The following is a 15,022-nucleotide window of genomic DNA, read 5'->3' as shown; positions in this document are numbered from 1 at the left end:
GCTAATGACTACCCTTTTATTCTTTATAACCATAAAATCTTGTGTTTCATTTGTTTTATAGTATTGAAACTTATTTATAAACATCCAAATTGTAAAATTGCAATATGTCTGTTTTCCTTAAGATTAGTGTAGATTTGTACATAATAGTAAGATAATTTAGAATAACTGTTTCATATTATTAACACATATATTTTACCACGTTATAATAGTCGAGATAAGATTAAATTGCACGTAGGTGTTGTGTTTTCGTGCTAAGTGATTACGTATTATTTTATACTACTACTTCTAATAAGCATAGAAGTGTATGGAAAACAAGTTACAAACTAAAGTATAGATTTATAATTGTAATTAACGCACAAATAATTAACTTATGAAATGACAGCGACCTCAGTGTTTTCAGTGTAGAGTTTTACAACACTGCCTTTTGTGTTTATTGAAGAAGTTTATTAACATTCTTCTTTATGTACACACAACAGAGTAGATTACCGAAGCTACTCACTCTCTTTCGATACTGGTTGATATGTTTTTAAGCTGCTTAGTTATCTTAAACAAATCTATAACATACATATACAGGGTGGTGACGACATAGCGACATTAAATGAAACCACATACCGAGTATCACGTTAGTAGTACGTATACCAAAAATTATCAAATTACAATCAATGGTTTAGCCGCAGGAATTATTTTTTACTTTAACGAGTTTAGAACATGATGTACGTGCATTACGATTTAGCCACGCAAGTTCATTAGGTCATTCACCTCAAAACAATTTCATTTACCTACATGCGTAATACAACTAAATACAATGTGCTACTCGCTACTCAGAAATAATATTACAATATTTTATTGTATTGCTGGTTGTATTTAGACCTAATCACCATAAAGATAACATTATTATTATTGGCGAAGAAAGATTGCCGAGGCGCACCACTTGTTTTGTAAACTGGTAAGATAGCTACGTTGTCAATTTGAAATTTTTGTCTAAACATGTAGGTAAGTGTAGGAAAAAATACCAGGTGTAAGGGAAGCGCTACCGAAAACGAAGACAGAGCGATCGAATGATTAGCTCTCCGAAAGAAGAGAACGTTCTTATACAGCGTTACGTATGGATAGATAAACTAAACTATTAATTAGAAACAAAATTCAATATTATTAAAAAAATATCATAATGCAAGTTGTAAGACGCACATCAGCTGATGCTGCGCGGCGCGGCGGCCGACGATTTGTCGGCATTTCTTTTGTAGTTCGTACGCGTGTGTATTAGTTTTGATTAAATGTTCAAGTGTTTACATGAAATGTGAACCTAGTGACCATGACCACCATTTTTTAGATTACGTTCATGAATGAAACTTTACGCTCAAAAGGGACCGCCAAATAAGTACGTACGTACGCCTTTTACGTGCAGTGCCTACAGGTCAGATGAGGTTAATAAATAATATTATAAAGGCTGGTGTGTTTAATTTAGATTATTTTCGCATTTAGTTTGTTTGAAAAATTAGATTCTTGTAGTTTTGCGGAATAACTTTTTTGATAATTTTAGATTGTTTTGATCAACTAGTGGGGTGCGTGTTTTCATTTAATGTCGTTATGTCGTCACCACTCTGTATATAAAATAACTGCCATACAAAATTGGGACGAACGTCGCGCATATTTTTTTTTCCAATTACTTTTTATGTCTTTTATACGTCACTTACGCGATATGCCGTTCCAGCTACATAAAAACTTAAATCACTGGAGCAATCCATTGATATGACAGCACAGAGCCATAGATAGACTTGAATTTAAGATAGAGCAGCCGTGGTTACAGCTAGGGTGGAAGTTAAAGTGTTAATAGGTCTGATCTGGTCAATCAATTTTCGTTTTTTTTCTCTTGTGAGCATGAATGAGTCCAATAATGAGTCAGTTTAATATTTACGTGATTGTTAGGGTAATATGCAGAGTGTAAAAAAAATACCTTAAATCCTAAAAAGTGTTATTCCACCCATCAATACGAACAACTGTTACTATGGGACCAACTTCGAAAACGTGAAATTGTAAACGTGAGTAATATAGGTACTATGATTATTGACTGCCTCGGTGGCGTAGTTGTAAGTGAACACGGTACAAGTACGACTGCCGCGCTGAGGTCGTGGGTTCGAATCCCGGGTCAGGCCAAAATAATTATGACTGGGTTTGGATTAGATTAGATTAGACTGAGTAATTTTTAATATTCAGACGCAGCTCGGAGTCAGGAAGTGGGCGGTGTGATACCCCCGTGCCTCGGAAAGCACGTAAAGCCGTTGGTCCTACGCCTGATCCCTCTCCGGTCATGTCGGATTGCCGTCTCACCAGACTATGAGAGTGAAGGAACAGAGGGTACACCTGTGTACTGCGCACACACTTGTGCACTATAATATATCCTGGTACGTGGCTAATCTCCGTTGAGATTGGCCGCCGTAGTCGAAATTCGGATAGGAGGGATTCATGATTATTCAATTGCATACATGGTTAACACAACGGCCCAATATAAAGGTAAGCGAATATCACCAGTTATCAAGCTAATTGATTTAAGCGACATTTATTTGTGACAGTGAGTTTTAAGCATATTTGTAATTTACATTAGTACAGTAGTACAATTTTGTGTTTTTTGAACGCTGTCCCAATTTTTAGAAACAAAATTCGTCTAAGTGTATTAGCCTGATATGAACGCGTGGTATGCACGCGGTCTCTACTGTTTCCGCAACTGTTATCGTAATATCACGCACGCCGTTAGCGATATCGCAGCTCAAAAGCTCGCGTAAGCGCGATCAGCGTGTATCCTATCCAGCACTCATATCATTTGTTTTGAAGTGCGCATCAAATGCGCACGCCGTCAAGCATTCCTTACGTAATGCGTGTTGTTTAATAACTAATTGGAAGTGATTGTAGTAACGGCATATTACGCATTCAGCACTCCATCGCTAATCTATACACATCTTGATCAACATACAGGTACTTAAAATAGATTACATTATTTTTGTTTATGATTAATATATGTAATATAGAATATATTTAGGTATATTTGTGGAATGTTGAAATTAAAAAATAGTGAACTTCTCTTGTACAATTTTATTGTTAATCGTTACACATCTTATTTACTTCGTACCTCCCAATTTCGCCTGACATTTCCCTTTCTTTCAACATATCGTAACTCAAACAGGAAAAAAACGTTTTAGGTAAATATATGTACTGCCGAAGCAAGTACTAAATACCTTTTAGGTTAACTATTACCACATATATTGTAGAACTGGCTTTTGCTCATGGCTCCGCCTGCGTGACGAGTTTTTCGGGATAAAAGTCCCAGTTATATTCCCGAGATAGAAAGTAGCCTATGTACTTCCAAAGGTCTTAAACTATCTCCATACATAAATTTCACCAAGATCGGTTAAGTACCTAGTTTTTGACTTTATCGCCTTCAGACAGGTAAACCGATTCGGCGGGGGACTTAGCTTTACTATTTATTTTTTGAACTTTTTAAGAGAAATACTTCCGTCATACATGATTTTTGTGTACATTTAACGGTTTACGCAGCGCACGCAACTGAAATTCTTAAGAGAAATAAATTTTCCCGTTTTGCAACATTTATCATTGATGCTCCGCTCCTATTGGTCATAGCGTCATGTTATATATACGTCATGTCATGATAAATAGGCTATCCAACATTTTAAAGATTTTTTGAATTCTAACCATTAGTTCCTGAGACTAGTGCGTTTAAGCAAACAAACTCTTCAGCTTTACATAATAGTATAGATTTATTGGTTACACGGGAAAATTTACTTTGAAAAATACTCATAATACATATTCAAAGCAAAATTTATACAATGAATTATGTTTCTAAATATCTAACCTTATAAGATAATATACATATACACATCACATAATGATCGAAATATAAAAGACAAATTTTGTACGATAACTTCACTGTCAAAATGGTTATTTACTTGTTCAAATAAATTTAGACTAGACCCACTTTGATGGCATATTCACTGACGGAGAGTTAATTTTACGAAGGAACCGCTTTTCACTCTAAGTACACCGCGAAAAACAATAACCGTTAAAATCAACGACAAAATCTAATGTATATTGGAGGTTAGTGGCACGTAATTATCGATGGGCGAAATACTTCGGCATGGGCGCCTGCACATGATTTATTAATATTTTAAAACAGATAGTTTAGTAGGTAGCTATGAACAAATGAAATGTTCAAATTAACAAATAATATCTAAGGTACACCATGACGCGTTATAATGTTATCTCTGCTATAAGTATTATAATTTCAATGTTAGAGTATATTTTGTTATGTATATATTGTTAATAATATGAAAACCAAAACATAAATGGCCGGGTTGCGATCAAAAGTAATTACGTTCTATGACCTGATGCTGTGAGAAAAAGAGAAAATGTGCGAAAGTTCAAATAATTTAATAATTGCAACCAGACATCTGACCCAAGCAACCCAGAAAATCATGTTTCAGTATACATGTATCTTCCACATCATAGAGATGACTACACCATATCATATATAGAAAAAAATGTTGTAGAATGTAACCTTTGTTGTGACCAATATTCTTTTTTAATGTGTTCTATTTTTGTAAATATTTGAATGTTGTTGTTTGCCTAGTTACATATTTTACTCTGAAATAAACACTCGTGTCAATAACACATCTTTTTACTTAATTTTATAAATAACTCAGAACACATACACCAATTACTTGCAACAAAAATCATGAGTCACAGTCGACCTCGGTTCGAAAAATAGTATTTTTGATACGATATCACTAATCAGACTTATTTATAAGATAGTATTCTGACAAAAAAAATTGAGTCATTCCTTCCGCCGCGCCGCATTATTTCATAATTGTAATCTATAGTTTATCATAGATTGTCACTCGTATAGACTAGATAATTCGATTTTAAAATAAGGGTAAACTGAAATAAATAGTCCAAACACCTTGTTTGGATTGAAGTAATAATAGCAATTACAAATTACAATAGTTGGTATAATCCGCATTATAAATCTACAACATTATTCTAAGTCGAAATCTACCTATATAACAAATTATAAAACTGTTGCGTGGTAGTAATCTAAAAAATCTAAGGCGTAATAAAGAAGACAAATTTTAGCTACTAGGTCACCAGGAAAAATCCAAGTGACAAACTTTTTGTACTAATACAAACTTTTTACTCTTACTTTGGAAATGTCCATGGGTGAACACTAATTAGAATTTATCGAACGCAATTTTCGCGTTATCAAAGATAAACATTTTTATTACTATGAGTACTAACACCTGTGAAGAACAGATACCTAACTTTATATCCTCATCTAGCTTTAATCATTTATGAATATGAAATACAAGGAATTGTTTTTTTATTTTCAAGTTCTAATACTAATATATCTATATGACTTTTGAATTGTTTGCCTGGGCGCGTGTTCCCTATTTAAACCTGGTTTCTTCCGCCGTGGCGTGAAGAAGGATCTCAGTAGGCCGGCACGTTTGTATGGCATGAGATAGCCATCAGTTGCCATTCGATACTCTATCTGGACGGCATCGTACTTACCATCAGGCGCAGTGCAGTCACATCGTCCTGCTAGAATAAAAAAACGAGACATCTTTATTTTTAACGTACAATAAATTGCTATTAGTTTTCCATATAGTAGATGTCTTTTGAGAGGCATATTTAAACATTGGTTTTAATTACCGGACAATAAGTTTATATTTTGAAATAAAAAAAAAATATATAGAATAGTCAATACCTATTAAGTACTAAGTTAACTTTTTATTTTGTATTAAAAGGAATTTCTGCTTTCATTAAGGGGAACTTATCCCTAAAGACAAAGAAATCTTAATTTGCAGTAATTTACCATCTTAATAACCACCAAAACAGCTGACCGTTACAGAAAATGAAATACGTTCACGATTACGCATAAATTGGTCATTTTTTACCTAACCACCAAGAAGCTTACTAACCACAGTTGACAAAATGTTATCTGGAGCATAATCAAAATATTATTGATTACAGCCCATCAGCATGGCTCCCGCACAACAAAACGACGATGTGTGCAACGCAATCGACACGCAATTGAAAATGAGACTTATACCTGATGAATATAAAAGTGATAATACTGTGACGTGCTACGAAAACAACAACACATTGTTACAAGACAGTACAAATGAGAAGACAAAAAGTGAAACAGACTTTGACATAAACAAGTATGAAGCTATGGAATTCAGGCCACGCATCAAGTGGCCAGACCTTACAGTACAAGTATTGTTGCATTTAGTCACAATTTACGGCCTGTACCTGATTATAACTTTCCAAGTTAAGTTTTTCACAGTTTTATTTGGTGAGTTTATTTTTAATAGATACTTTTCTTTTAACCGGCCTTATTCGAATTTTACGTCGGCGAAACACACTTTCAAATAATATTTTAAAGTAAATAGTATTAGTATTAGTATTAGAGAAAAAAATATACCTTTTTTCGCAAGTATTATCATGAATCGTTAAAATGGCATTTCCAATTTTTCATCATATTCAATAAGCCGACTCGACCAGAGTACTTTTGGCTCATAGATAGAAGCGTTTCACACTATGTGGGCGGATATTTCGAAACACTAAACACCACCTTTCCCTTTCTTATTCTTAAATCATTTTAACAAGTACCATATCCAAAAATCTTCCAAAATAGTGTATTTATGATCTGCGGAGATCATTGAACATTAATTGACCAAATTAATAGTTTCCCATGCTTTGCAAACAAAATAACTGCGACACATTTCCTGATAGCATACAGACTTATTTTAATTTGATTTGTTTCAGTATTTGGTACAATATACACATCAGGATTTGGAATCACAGCAGGTGTTCATAGACTATGGTCACACAGAGCGTACAAAGCGAATACGCCTTTAAGGATACTTCTCGCGCTACTCTTTACTATAACTGGACAAGTAAGTGCCGAAACATGTGTAAATTATAACTGTCCTAAAAATTCTATTCAGCCGGCTATATTATAAATAATTAAATCTATACATATAAAAATTAATCCCTATTTCCCTTGGTCACGTCATTTACGCGTGAACGGCTGGACCGATTTCACATTATTTTTTTTTTGTTGTGTTTGTTATTGTCAGGAGAATGCTCTTATGAAAAGAAAAATCAAAAAGTTGCGCGGAAAATTAGAAAATTTAAAAAAACTTATCGACAATAATTTAATTTTACATAACTGTCAGTTGTTTGAAATAATTGTCAGCGATTGATAGAATGCGCACTTCAAATTTTTTAAAATAAAATAAAATACTTTATTTAAAACGTAGGCGAACAAAGTTGCACTTATGATACGTCAAAACAAAGCATAAGAATAACTATTATTATTTCTAAACAACTATTAAAATTACTTATATAACTATGGACATTTTAAATTAGGGATAAAATTTATACTAAAGACAAGGTACAAACCGAAGTTACCAGCTCGGGCTGGCAAGTAGGGGGAAATAGAAGGGTAACGCGTCGCGATCCTCACCGGCGAGGACATGAGCCCTAACCTAGCTAACCTACCAGCCTTACACTAGCTACCTAAGTAATGACTACCCGAAGAAGAAAGGCAGAGAGAAACTCCGGGCTTTCTTAGTTAGACAGAAGAACTTCTGTGGGGTTAGCTAGTACATAATATAATTTGTACATATTATACTTATCAAGTTGATTAGTATGTCTCCCTTGTACGAGATTCATCATTGTAGGTATCATCGCGTAATCTATTTCTGTAATCAAAGTGCACGCACTGTTATAAAGTTGCCATTTACATTTGTACCATAGTCTTCTGTTTAAAAAAATAATGCAACGCAAATATTTCTAGAAATTAAAGTAAAAAAAAAGTGAAAGAGTATTCTTAACACCTGTGTGAAGACAACAAAAAACTCGTAAACCCTTTATTAAGATGTTTTTCTTGTCTAAAAATGTCTACTTCAATTGAGTTAGAAATTTCATCTCGAAAGTGACCACAAATATCTTGTTTTCAGTTAGGTATTCTGTGTGTGGCCTCCATTCATTCTTCGAAAATATATTATTGTGCAGTGAATCCACGCTAATTCGGACACATAACCGCTCGACGTTAAGTATTCGACAATTAATTTTCTAACTCCCTTAATTACGTACTTAAGTACCTTCTAGAGCGTACTTCCTAAAATGAAGAACACTCTGAGAGGCGCGTTGGTAGTTAGTTTACCTTTAATATTGATTGCGTCGGTGGCGTGTTCACTAACTTGGGCTAGGCTCTGACCATCCATTTACTGACCCCACTTTTTCGTGATCTAGTCCATTTTACAAGGTTAATTTATATTTCCGCTTACTTCGGTATATACAGTATTAGTATAAAGGAAATCATAAAAATTGTACTTAACATAAACATGGTTTTTCTTATGTTATCACTTTACTTTTATCTAAATATTTTACCAGGCAAAAATATGTTTCTTTACAAATAACTCCTATATAGCGAAAATAACCTTTATCCTCCATAAAAATATGATTATATAAAATTTTAATACATGGTTAGGTACATCGGTACCTTAAAAATAAATTATAATTAAATGTGATAAATTGCCATGTTAATGTCATGTATTTGTCGCATTTTCCCTATCATAGATCGTGAAAACCTCACAAATTCATAAATTTTAGTTTTGACGCGCACTCACTGAGCGCATCCGTATAATCACCCACAGATCACGATCACAAGCATGATCAAAGTTAGATAGCTGGTTAGCCGACAGATCTACAATTGTAACTGCGAGAAATCTGCTTACCAAATATGTTATATCAGTGGGCCCACATCATTATGATAATTTATATTTGATAATTTGATAGTTCGTAAGTAAATTCGCACAGGCCTTCCGATACTTCAGTCTACTAATTTCCATATGAAACATGAGGGTGCAGGAAATCAAGATTTAGAAATTCGTCTATTCGTGTAAAATCCGTATTTTCTATGTAATTTCCTGAGAATTCCGCTTATGAAATAATAAAGAATTTTCAATGTCAACTACTACATCTTTCATTAGAGAAAAAATATAGCATCGATATAATAGGAACACTACCTAACTTTGGTAATTTAAAGTGTAAAATAGCTTTGTTTACACCGTGCCGTCTTGTCCTGTCGCGTCTTGTCCCTTCACCAGACAAAAAGCCTTGAAGTTAATCAAATTATTATTTGGCTACTTAATCTAAATTCCGTATCGTCTTTTTAAACGAAATTGCACCACCGAGCCACTTGAAGAAAATATGTAAACAAAAAATACAAGTAGGTCTATCAAATTTTCTGTGGATTCATCTTTGTCAGTAACGCATAAAAAACAAACTTTAACACTTACCGCATTGCTTAAGCCTGGCCTAGCAAATAGTGTCTAAGCTTTTAAACAAACAAGTAAATGCTGCGCTGCCTTGAAAATGTAATATTTTAAAATCTTAAGTACGTAACTTTAAGACTAAATAAAAAGACAGAGCAATGAATATTTCATTTTGATAATAAATGTAATTCAATAATTATGACAAAATATCTGCGTGCAAAATTTTAAGACGCTCTACTGAAACTTGACATTTTTTTAAACGACTTCAAAAAAAGGAGGAGGTTATCAATTCGACGTGATTTTTTTTTGTATGTTATTACCTCAGAACTCGCTCATTTGTGAACCGATTTGGATAATTCTTTTTTTATTCGAAAGAATATATCTCCAGATTGGTTCATAAACATTTTTTTAACATCGCTTCAGAAGATTCAAGCAAACCTAACGCAAAAACACAACTGATATATTTCGATCATAGTACAACTATCGTGCTGTGGTGTTACATCTGTGCCTACCCCTAAAAAGGGGAAAAGGTGTGATGCTATATACATAGATGTATGTATGTGAGAAATAGAGTCAACTAAACCCAATCCAAAAACACAACTGATATGTTTCAGACACAGTACAACTATCGCGCTGAAATGTTACGCCTCTGCCTACCCCTGACACGGGGAAAAGATGTTATGCTATATTTACAAGTATATGACAAGTACACTCAACCAAACTCAATGCAAAAACATAACTAAAAACGTCACAGGAAAGCTAAATTCGCGATTTCGTTTTCTTGGACCACATAATTATTCTAGTTTTTTAGTTTTAAAACCAAACTACTGAAGCGATGTTGAAAAAAGATTTATGGGACCGATCTGGAGAGATATTCTTTCGAATAAAAAAAGAAATTTCCAAATCGGTTCATAAATGAGCGAGTTCTGAAGTAACAAACATACAAAAAAAAATTCACATTGATAACCTCCTCCTTTGTTTGAAGTCGGTTAAAAATATTTTAAAAAGGATTGAAATGAATTGTCGGTGTTTGATCATTGAAAATAGAATATTTTTACCTAATGATTAAATTGTGCCACGCATAATGTCACGGTGTAATTATATTGACGATAAAGTTAACGCATATGGAGTCTCTAAGGCACTTTGTTATATATAAAATCATAAGAAATGATACTGTTTGCACTTAATTACTCTAATACGGGTAAATTTGATAGAAGTAAATCAGAATTGTACAAGTTACCTACGTGTATGTTTAAAGGTAAAAATCAAAGTTAAAACACAATTAAACACATTTTATTTCCTTACTTTTTCGAACTTTTTGTGTTAGAGGTTATTTAAAAATTAGTAGACAATTCAACTATATTTATTTATTTATTACGTGAGATACTGCAAGCAACAATCTTCCTTAACAATGCAATACTTACTTATTGATACGTATATTATATTGTATCCTAAATGAAAATTATACGAAAAACGAATGTATAATTGGCTATTTGACAATTATTTAAAAATATTTATTTTATACCTCTTACAGTAATCTTTTTTCTTGAAAATCATTAGGATTTCATTTATAACATTATAACTCTTTCGGTAACACTGCTCTATGGTCCCGGGTTCGAATTCTGAATCGTGCAGTGGGTTCTGCACAGTATGAGCTCGGAGTTTGGAATTTGTGCCCAATATGTCACTAGGATCGCCCGATATCACAACATGGCACTGAAAACAAATGATGAAAAATGGGGTACACTGGTTGCACCTCTGCCCGTCTCTTGATGTATAGTGGCGTGTTGTATGATCATTTGTTTGGTTACATCAAGGAAGTCAATTCTAGTATAAACCGAAGTGCTCAACCGCGTGCCGTTTTAGGGCTACAGGTTTAGTTAATATTCCTATGAAAGTAATTAAAAAAAATGTATACAACGCGTTGTCCTGTGTAATCATTACTTGGTGCGCAAAACGACTAGTTTGCGCAAGATTGTCACTGACGAGATGCGCAAATGTATGCTTCGGTGATTCGACCTCGACTTATACGAACATTAACAATGTAGTTTTTGCTATTTCAAATCAGCTAATAACTCTACAAACGTTTTTTATGAAGATTGAAGAGTGACACATGAAATTGGGCCTTTACAATAAATGTGGCATAATGCCGTTATCATTCAACTGGATTTAGAAGATTATGCCATGAGAAATTATAAGAAATCCCACCAATAAACCAATAAACAACTAGTATTAGACTATACCTACTGATTAAATTAATTATTATATTATGACGTTATAAAAAAACCAAAAATGGACAAAAGCAGCCAAAAGGTCTAGGTTGAAATTCGCGATGGAGTGTGACCATTAGACGTGACATTAAAAGAAAGATTTTGAAAACTACAGAAAATTTTATGAGTTTAAAGTCATCGCATGACGCATTATATAACTTTGGTGATGATAAATAAAACTTGTGAGACTTGATTATTATTACTTCGAGCATTTTTTTGAGGCGACCGAACCCCGACTGGCGGGTTGAAAATATTTTAACTGTCCCCGACGCGATGAGATTCGGGTCAAAATATTACTAGGTACCTACTTATAATATAATTAATAGAATAAGAAAATATATTTTTTAAAATTAATTTTTCCTAATGATGTCATGATACAAAAACATTTGTTTTCCATTCAAATCTATAATTATATTATTAGTAAATTTTTATTAACAACTACTTACAAAAAAAAAATGGAAAAACTATTTTACAATTCTCGAAATTCAAATTCATTAAATGGCATGTCTTATCTATCTTATTGCCACTCCACTATGAAACACTCTTGACAATGACGTCGGCTTAGGTAATTCTTCGAAGAGCTTAACATTTTCGATATAACCCTCTGTGGAGTATAAATTTCTAAGTATTTATGCTTTAACCTTCGTAAACTTGATTCGTGTCGATGAAAAATATCGTAATCAATGAATTCAACTGTAATTGCATTATTCGAATCGATTTTTGATTTTAATTTTAATCAGTGTTAGTTAAATATATTTATTAAGTAATTTATCATACTATTACGACCAGACATAGCATATAATAATAACGGTTCCTAAGGAGATACCAAGAAAGCAACAACTTTACATACAAATCATAATATAAACAGTGTAAATACTAGCCTGAAATTATTTAGATGTAGTCACTTATTATCTTTAACTAAACAGCAAATAGAGTCAATTGAAGCTATTGACCCGCTGTCGTTTAGCCTTGGCGTCATTTGAATTATATTAATTTCTTCCACTTACACAAAACATCTCATGATAATTAGAATTTTCCAAGCCCCAATGAAGATTTTGCGTTTTTAAACGTGTTCCAAATAATCTGATATTTTTTTCTGAATTGAAATAAAACGTTTTCATTATATCATGCTCGTTACAAGAAAATAAACTCCGAAAGCCCTTTCAAGATTTACCACTGAATAAAAAACTCATACCGCGCCAAAACGACAAAGTGTGGCCAAAAAGGAATGTTTTTTTCTTTTCTAATGGTTTATGACCTGTCTACGCTAGTATGAGGGCCGCATTACTGTCTATAGAGAAATAAACTAACTAGATAACATGGTAAACCGATTTTACGTATATGAGGAGTTTAAAGAATACAACCAAAATTACCAGTCTATGCAGTTGTTTTTATGTAATGCGCTCACTATGATGATAGAGCTATCATTTTAAATTAAGATAGTCAATTATTACAGACACATTAAGGAGATAACATGTGACATAAATCGATAATAAAAACTTACAAATATATTTGCTTATGATAAAAAAACGTAATAATATACACTTATTTATTAAATATCTAGACGGGACTAAACAGTAAAGTAATAATAAAATATTTAATATAACCCAGTTTCGTTGTACAACTAGACAATTGGTACATAATTGAATTATATTAAATTCTCTTTTGACAGTTACAAACTAAAAGTACAGTATGTTATAGGTAAGTAGTTCTAATTTTTTTTAAATTAGACTCTATACTTTACTTTTTTTCTGGTATAGTTCACAACTTTTTATTTTATTATATTGGCAATACAAAGTAACTCTACTACACCTAATGATATGTGGAGTAGCATCCAAACAGTATGTCGATTGATGAGAGATGATTTTCCTCACCATTCGACACAACTATACCGGCCTATTTGGAACCAGAACAGATTAATCGCAAAACTCAATACACTTATGGAGAGAACTTGTATATCTGATGGATTTTACATGTGGTATACGGTGCTCGCTATCTGGGCGGATCTACCAATATCCTACCACCACCACAATACGGTAAACCCTAAAAGAAAAACATGCCGAAATTGTACTAATATTAAATCCAGCAGTTAAACGGAACAAAAATCGTCTATAACATCAAACGTCAAGCAACTAAAACAAATACATTTTATTTAATTTGCTTCCATTGAATCATAAACTATATATTTTATATATATATATATATATATATATATATAAAATCAAATGTTTATACTCGTGCGTTATCGTGATCGAGTATTTAAAAAGGCTGTCAAACGCCTAAAGTAAAACCCGTTTCTATGTTGACAATGTACTCAGGTTGCGTCGATTGATTAGCCTCAGTGTAAAAGCGCGTGGACGGCAAAACGTCATGCGCGAAATTACCGCCCCGTTAGAGTATCTGTGTGATGATATGACGATGTTCGCACGTGCACGGACGGGATTTGTCGCGACGAATGGGCGGATTAAGCAACACTTATATCCCTAACAAAAACTTGTACGATTTTGGACTTAAAGCTGATAACGCGCCATACTGTATTGGCGCATCGTGACTCTTTCCCTTTATAATATTTAATGTTAAGTAAACTACTTAACACAGAGTAAACTACTTAATTCTTACCTGAGTTTTAATTAACTTTGTATTTATAATCAGAGCATCAATTATTACTTTATTAAGAAAATTAAGAGTAATGGACACTAAGTCAATCTAATATTGTTTATTGTTTCAGCGCGATATTTATACTTGGGCATTAGATCACCGTGTTCATCACAAATATTCTGAAAGTGTCGCGGATCCCCACGATGTCAGGCGAGGGTTTTGGTTCGCTCACGTCGGCTGGCTCGTCTTGACCCCACACCCCGCTGTGGAAGACCGCAGGGTCGCGCTGCGGAAAACGTCGGTAGACCTTTTGGCTGACCCCGTGGTGAAGATACAGAAGAAGTGAGTTATACAATTGCTTCCTCTTAGTCCGTTTTATAATGAAAGTGATACTTAATTCTAAATTCATTAAAATGGATAGTCTAAATTATGGCGTAATTTTTATGAACGAAGCTATTCCAAATATAAACACTTTTATTTGTAAAACGGAATGTATTTTAATATGATACCTCAATTACCTAAACGCTATTACTTGAATTGTTTCATGAGCAAATAAGTACATTAGCCTCAAGCCAAGAACTCACAATGTTTGTATTGTATACCTATATAAAAATTGCAATATTCTTTTGTTAGAATTTGTACACAATGATAACTATGTTTACCTTTCCGTAATATTACGTTATCAGTTATCACATTGTTTTAGTTAATCTTCATTTTAATAAAAGTGGATTACATAGTGTTTAAGGCTAGGTCATAAAATTATACAGATTGAAATAACGTGAATAAGATTACCTCTAG

General features: G+C 33.2%; 1 protein-coding gene across 3 annotated transcripts in view; it reads left to right on the top strand.

Annotated features, from left to right (window-relative positions):
• Nucleotides 1-15,022, top strand: part of LOC115453633 (stearoyl-CoA desaturase 5) — a 33,126-nt gene that overhangs the window by 15,407 nt on the left and 2,697 nt on the right. Inside the window, exons 1-4 of one of the 3 annotated variants that reach the window (XM_037442144.1) lie at nt 2,372-2,511; nt 6,040-6,364; nt 6,838-6,968; nt 14,355-14,566. In XM_037442144.1, coding sequence (XP_037298041.1) covers nt 2,464-2,511; nt 6,040-6,364; nt 6,838-6,968; nt 14,355-14,566 — 716 coding nt within the window. In that variant the 5' untranslated portion in view covers nt 2,372-2,463. Of the gene's footprint in view, nt 1-2,371; nt 2,512-2,809; nt 2,971-6,039; nt 6,365-6,837; nt 6,969-14,354; nt 14,567-15,022 lie in introns of those variants that run through there. The other 2 variants (XM_037442146.1, XM_037442145.1) reach the window with 2 other exon arrangements.

This window comes from Manduca sexta, chromosome 24 (assembly GCF_014839805.1).
Source record: "Manduca sexta isolate Smith_Timp_Sample1 chromosome 24, JHU_Msex_v1.0, whole genome shotgun sequence".
Lineage (NCBI taxonomy): Eukaryota > Metazoa > Arthropoda > Insecta > Lepidoptera > Sphingidae > Manduca > Manduca sexta.
This window is presented reverse-complemented; position numbering and strand designations above follow the sequence as displayed.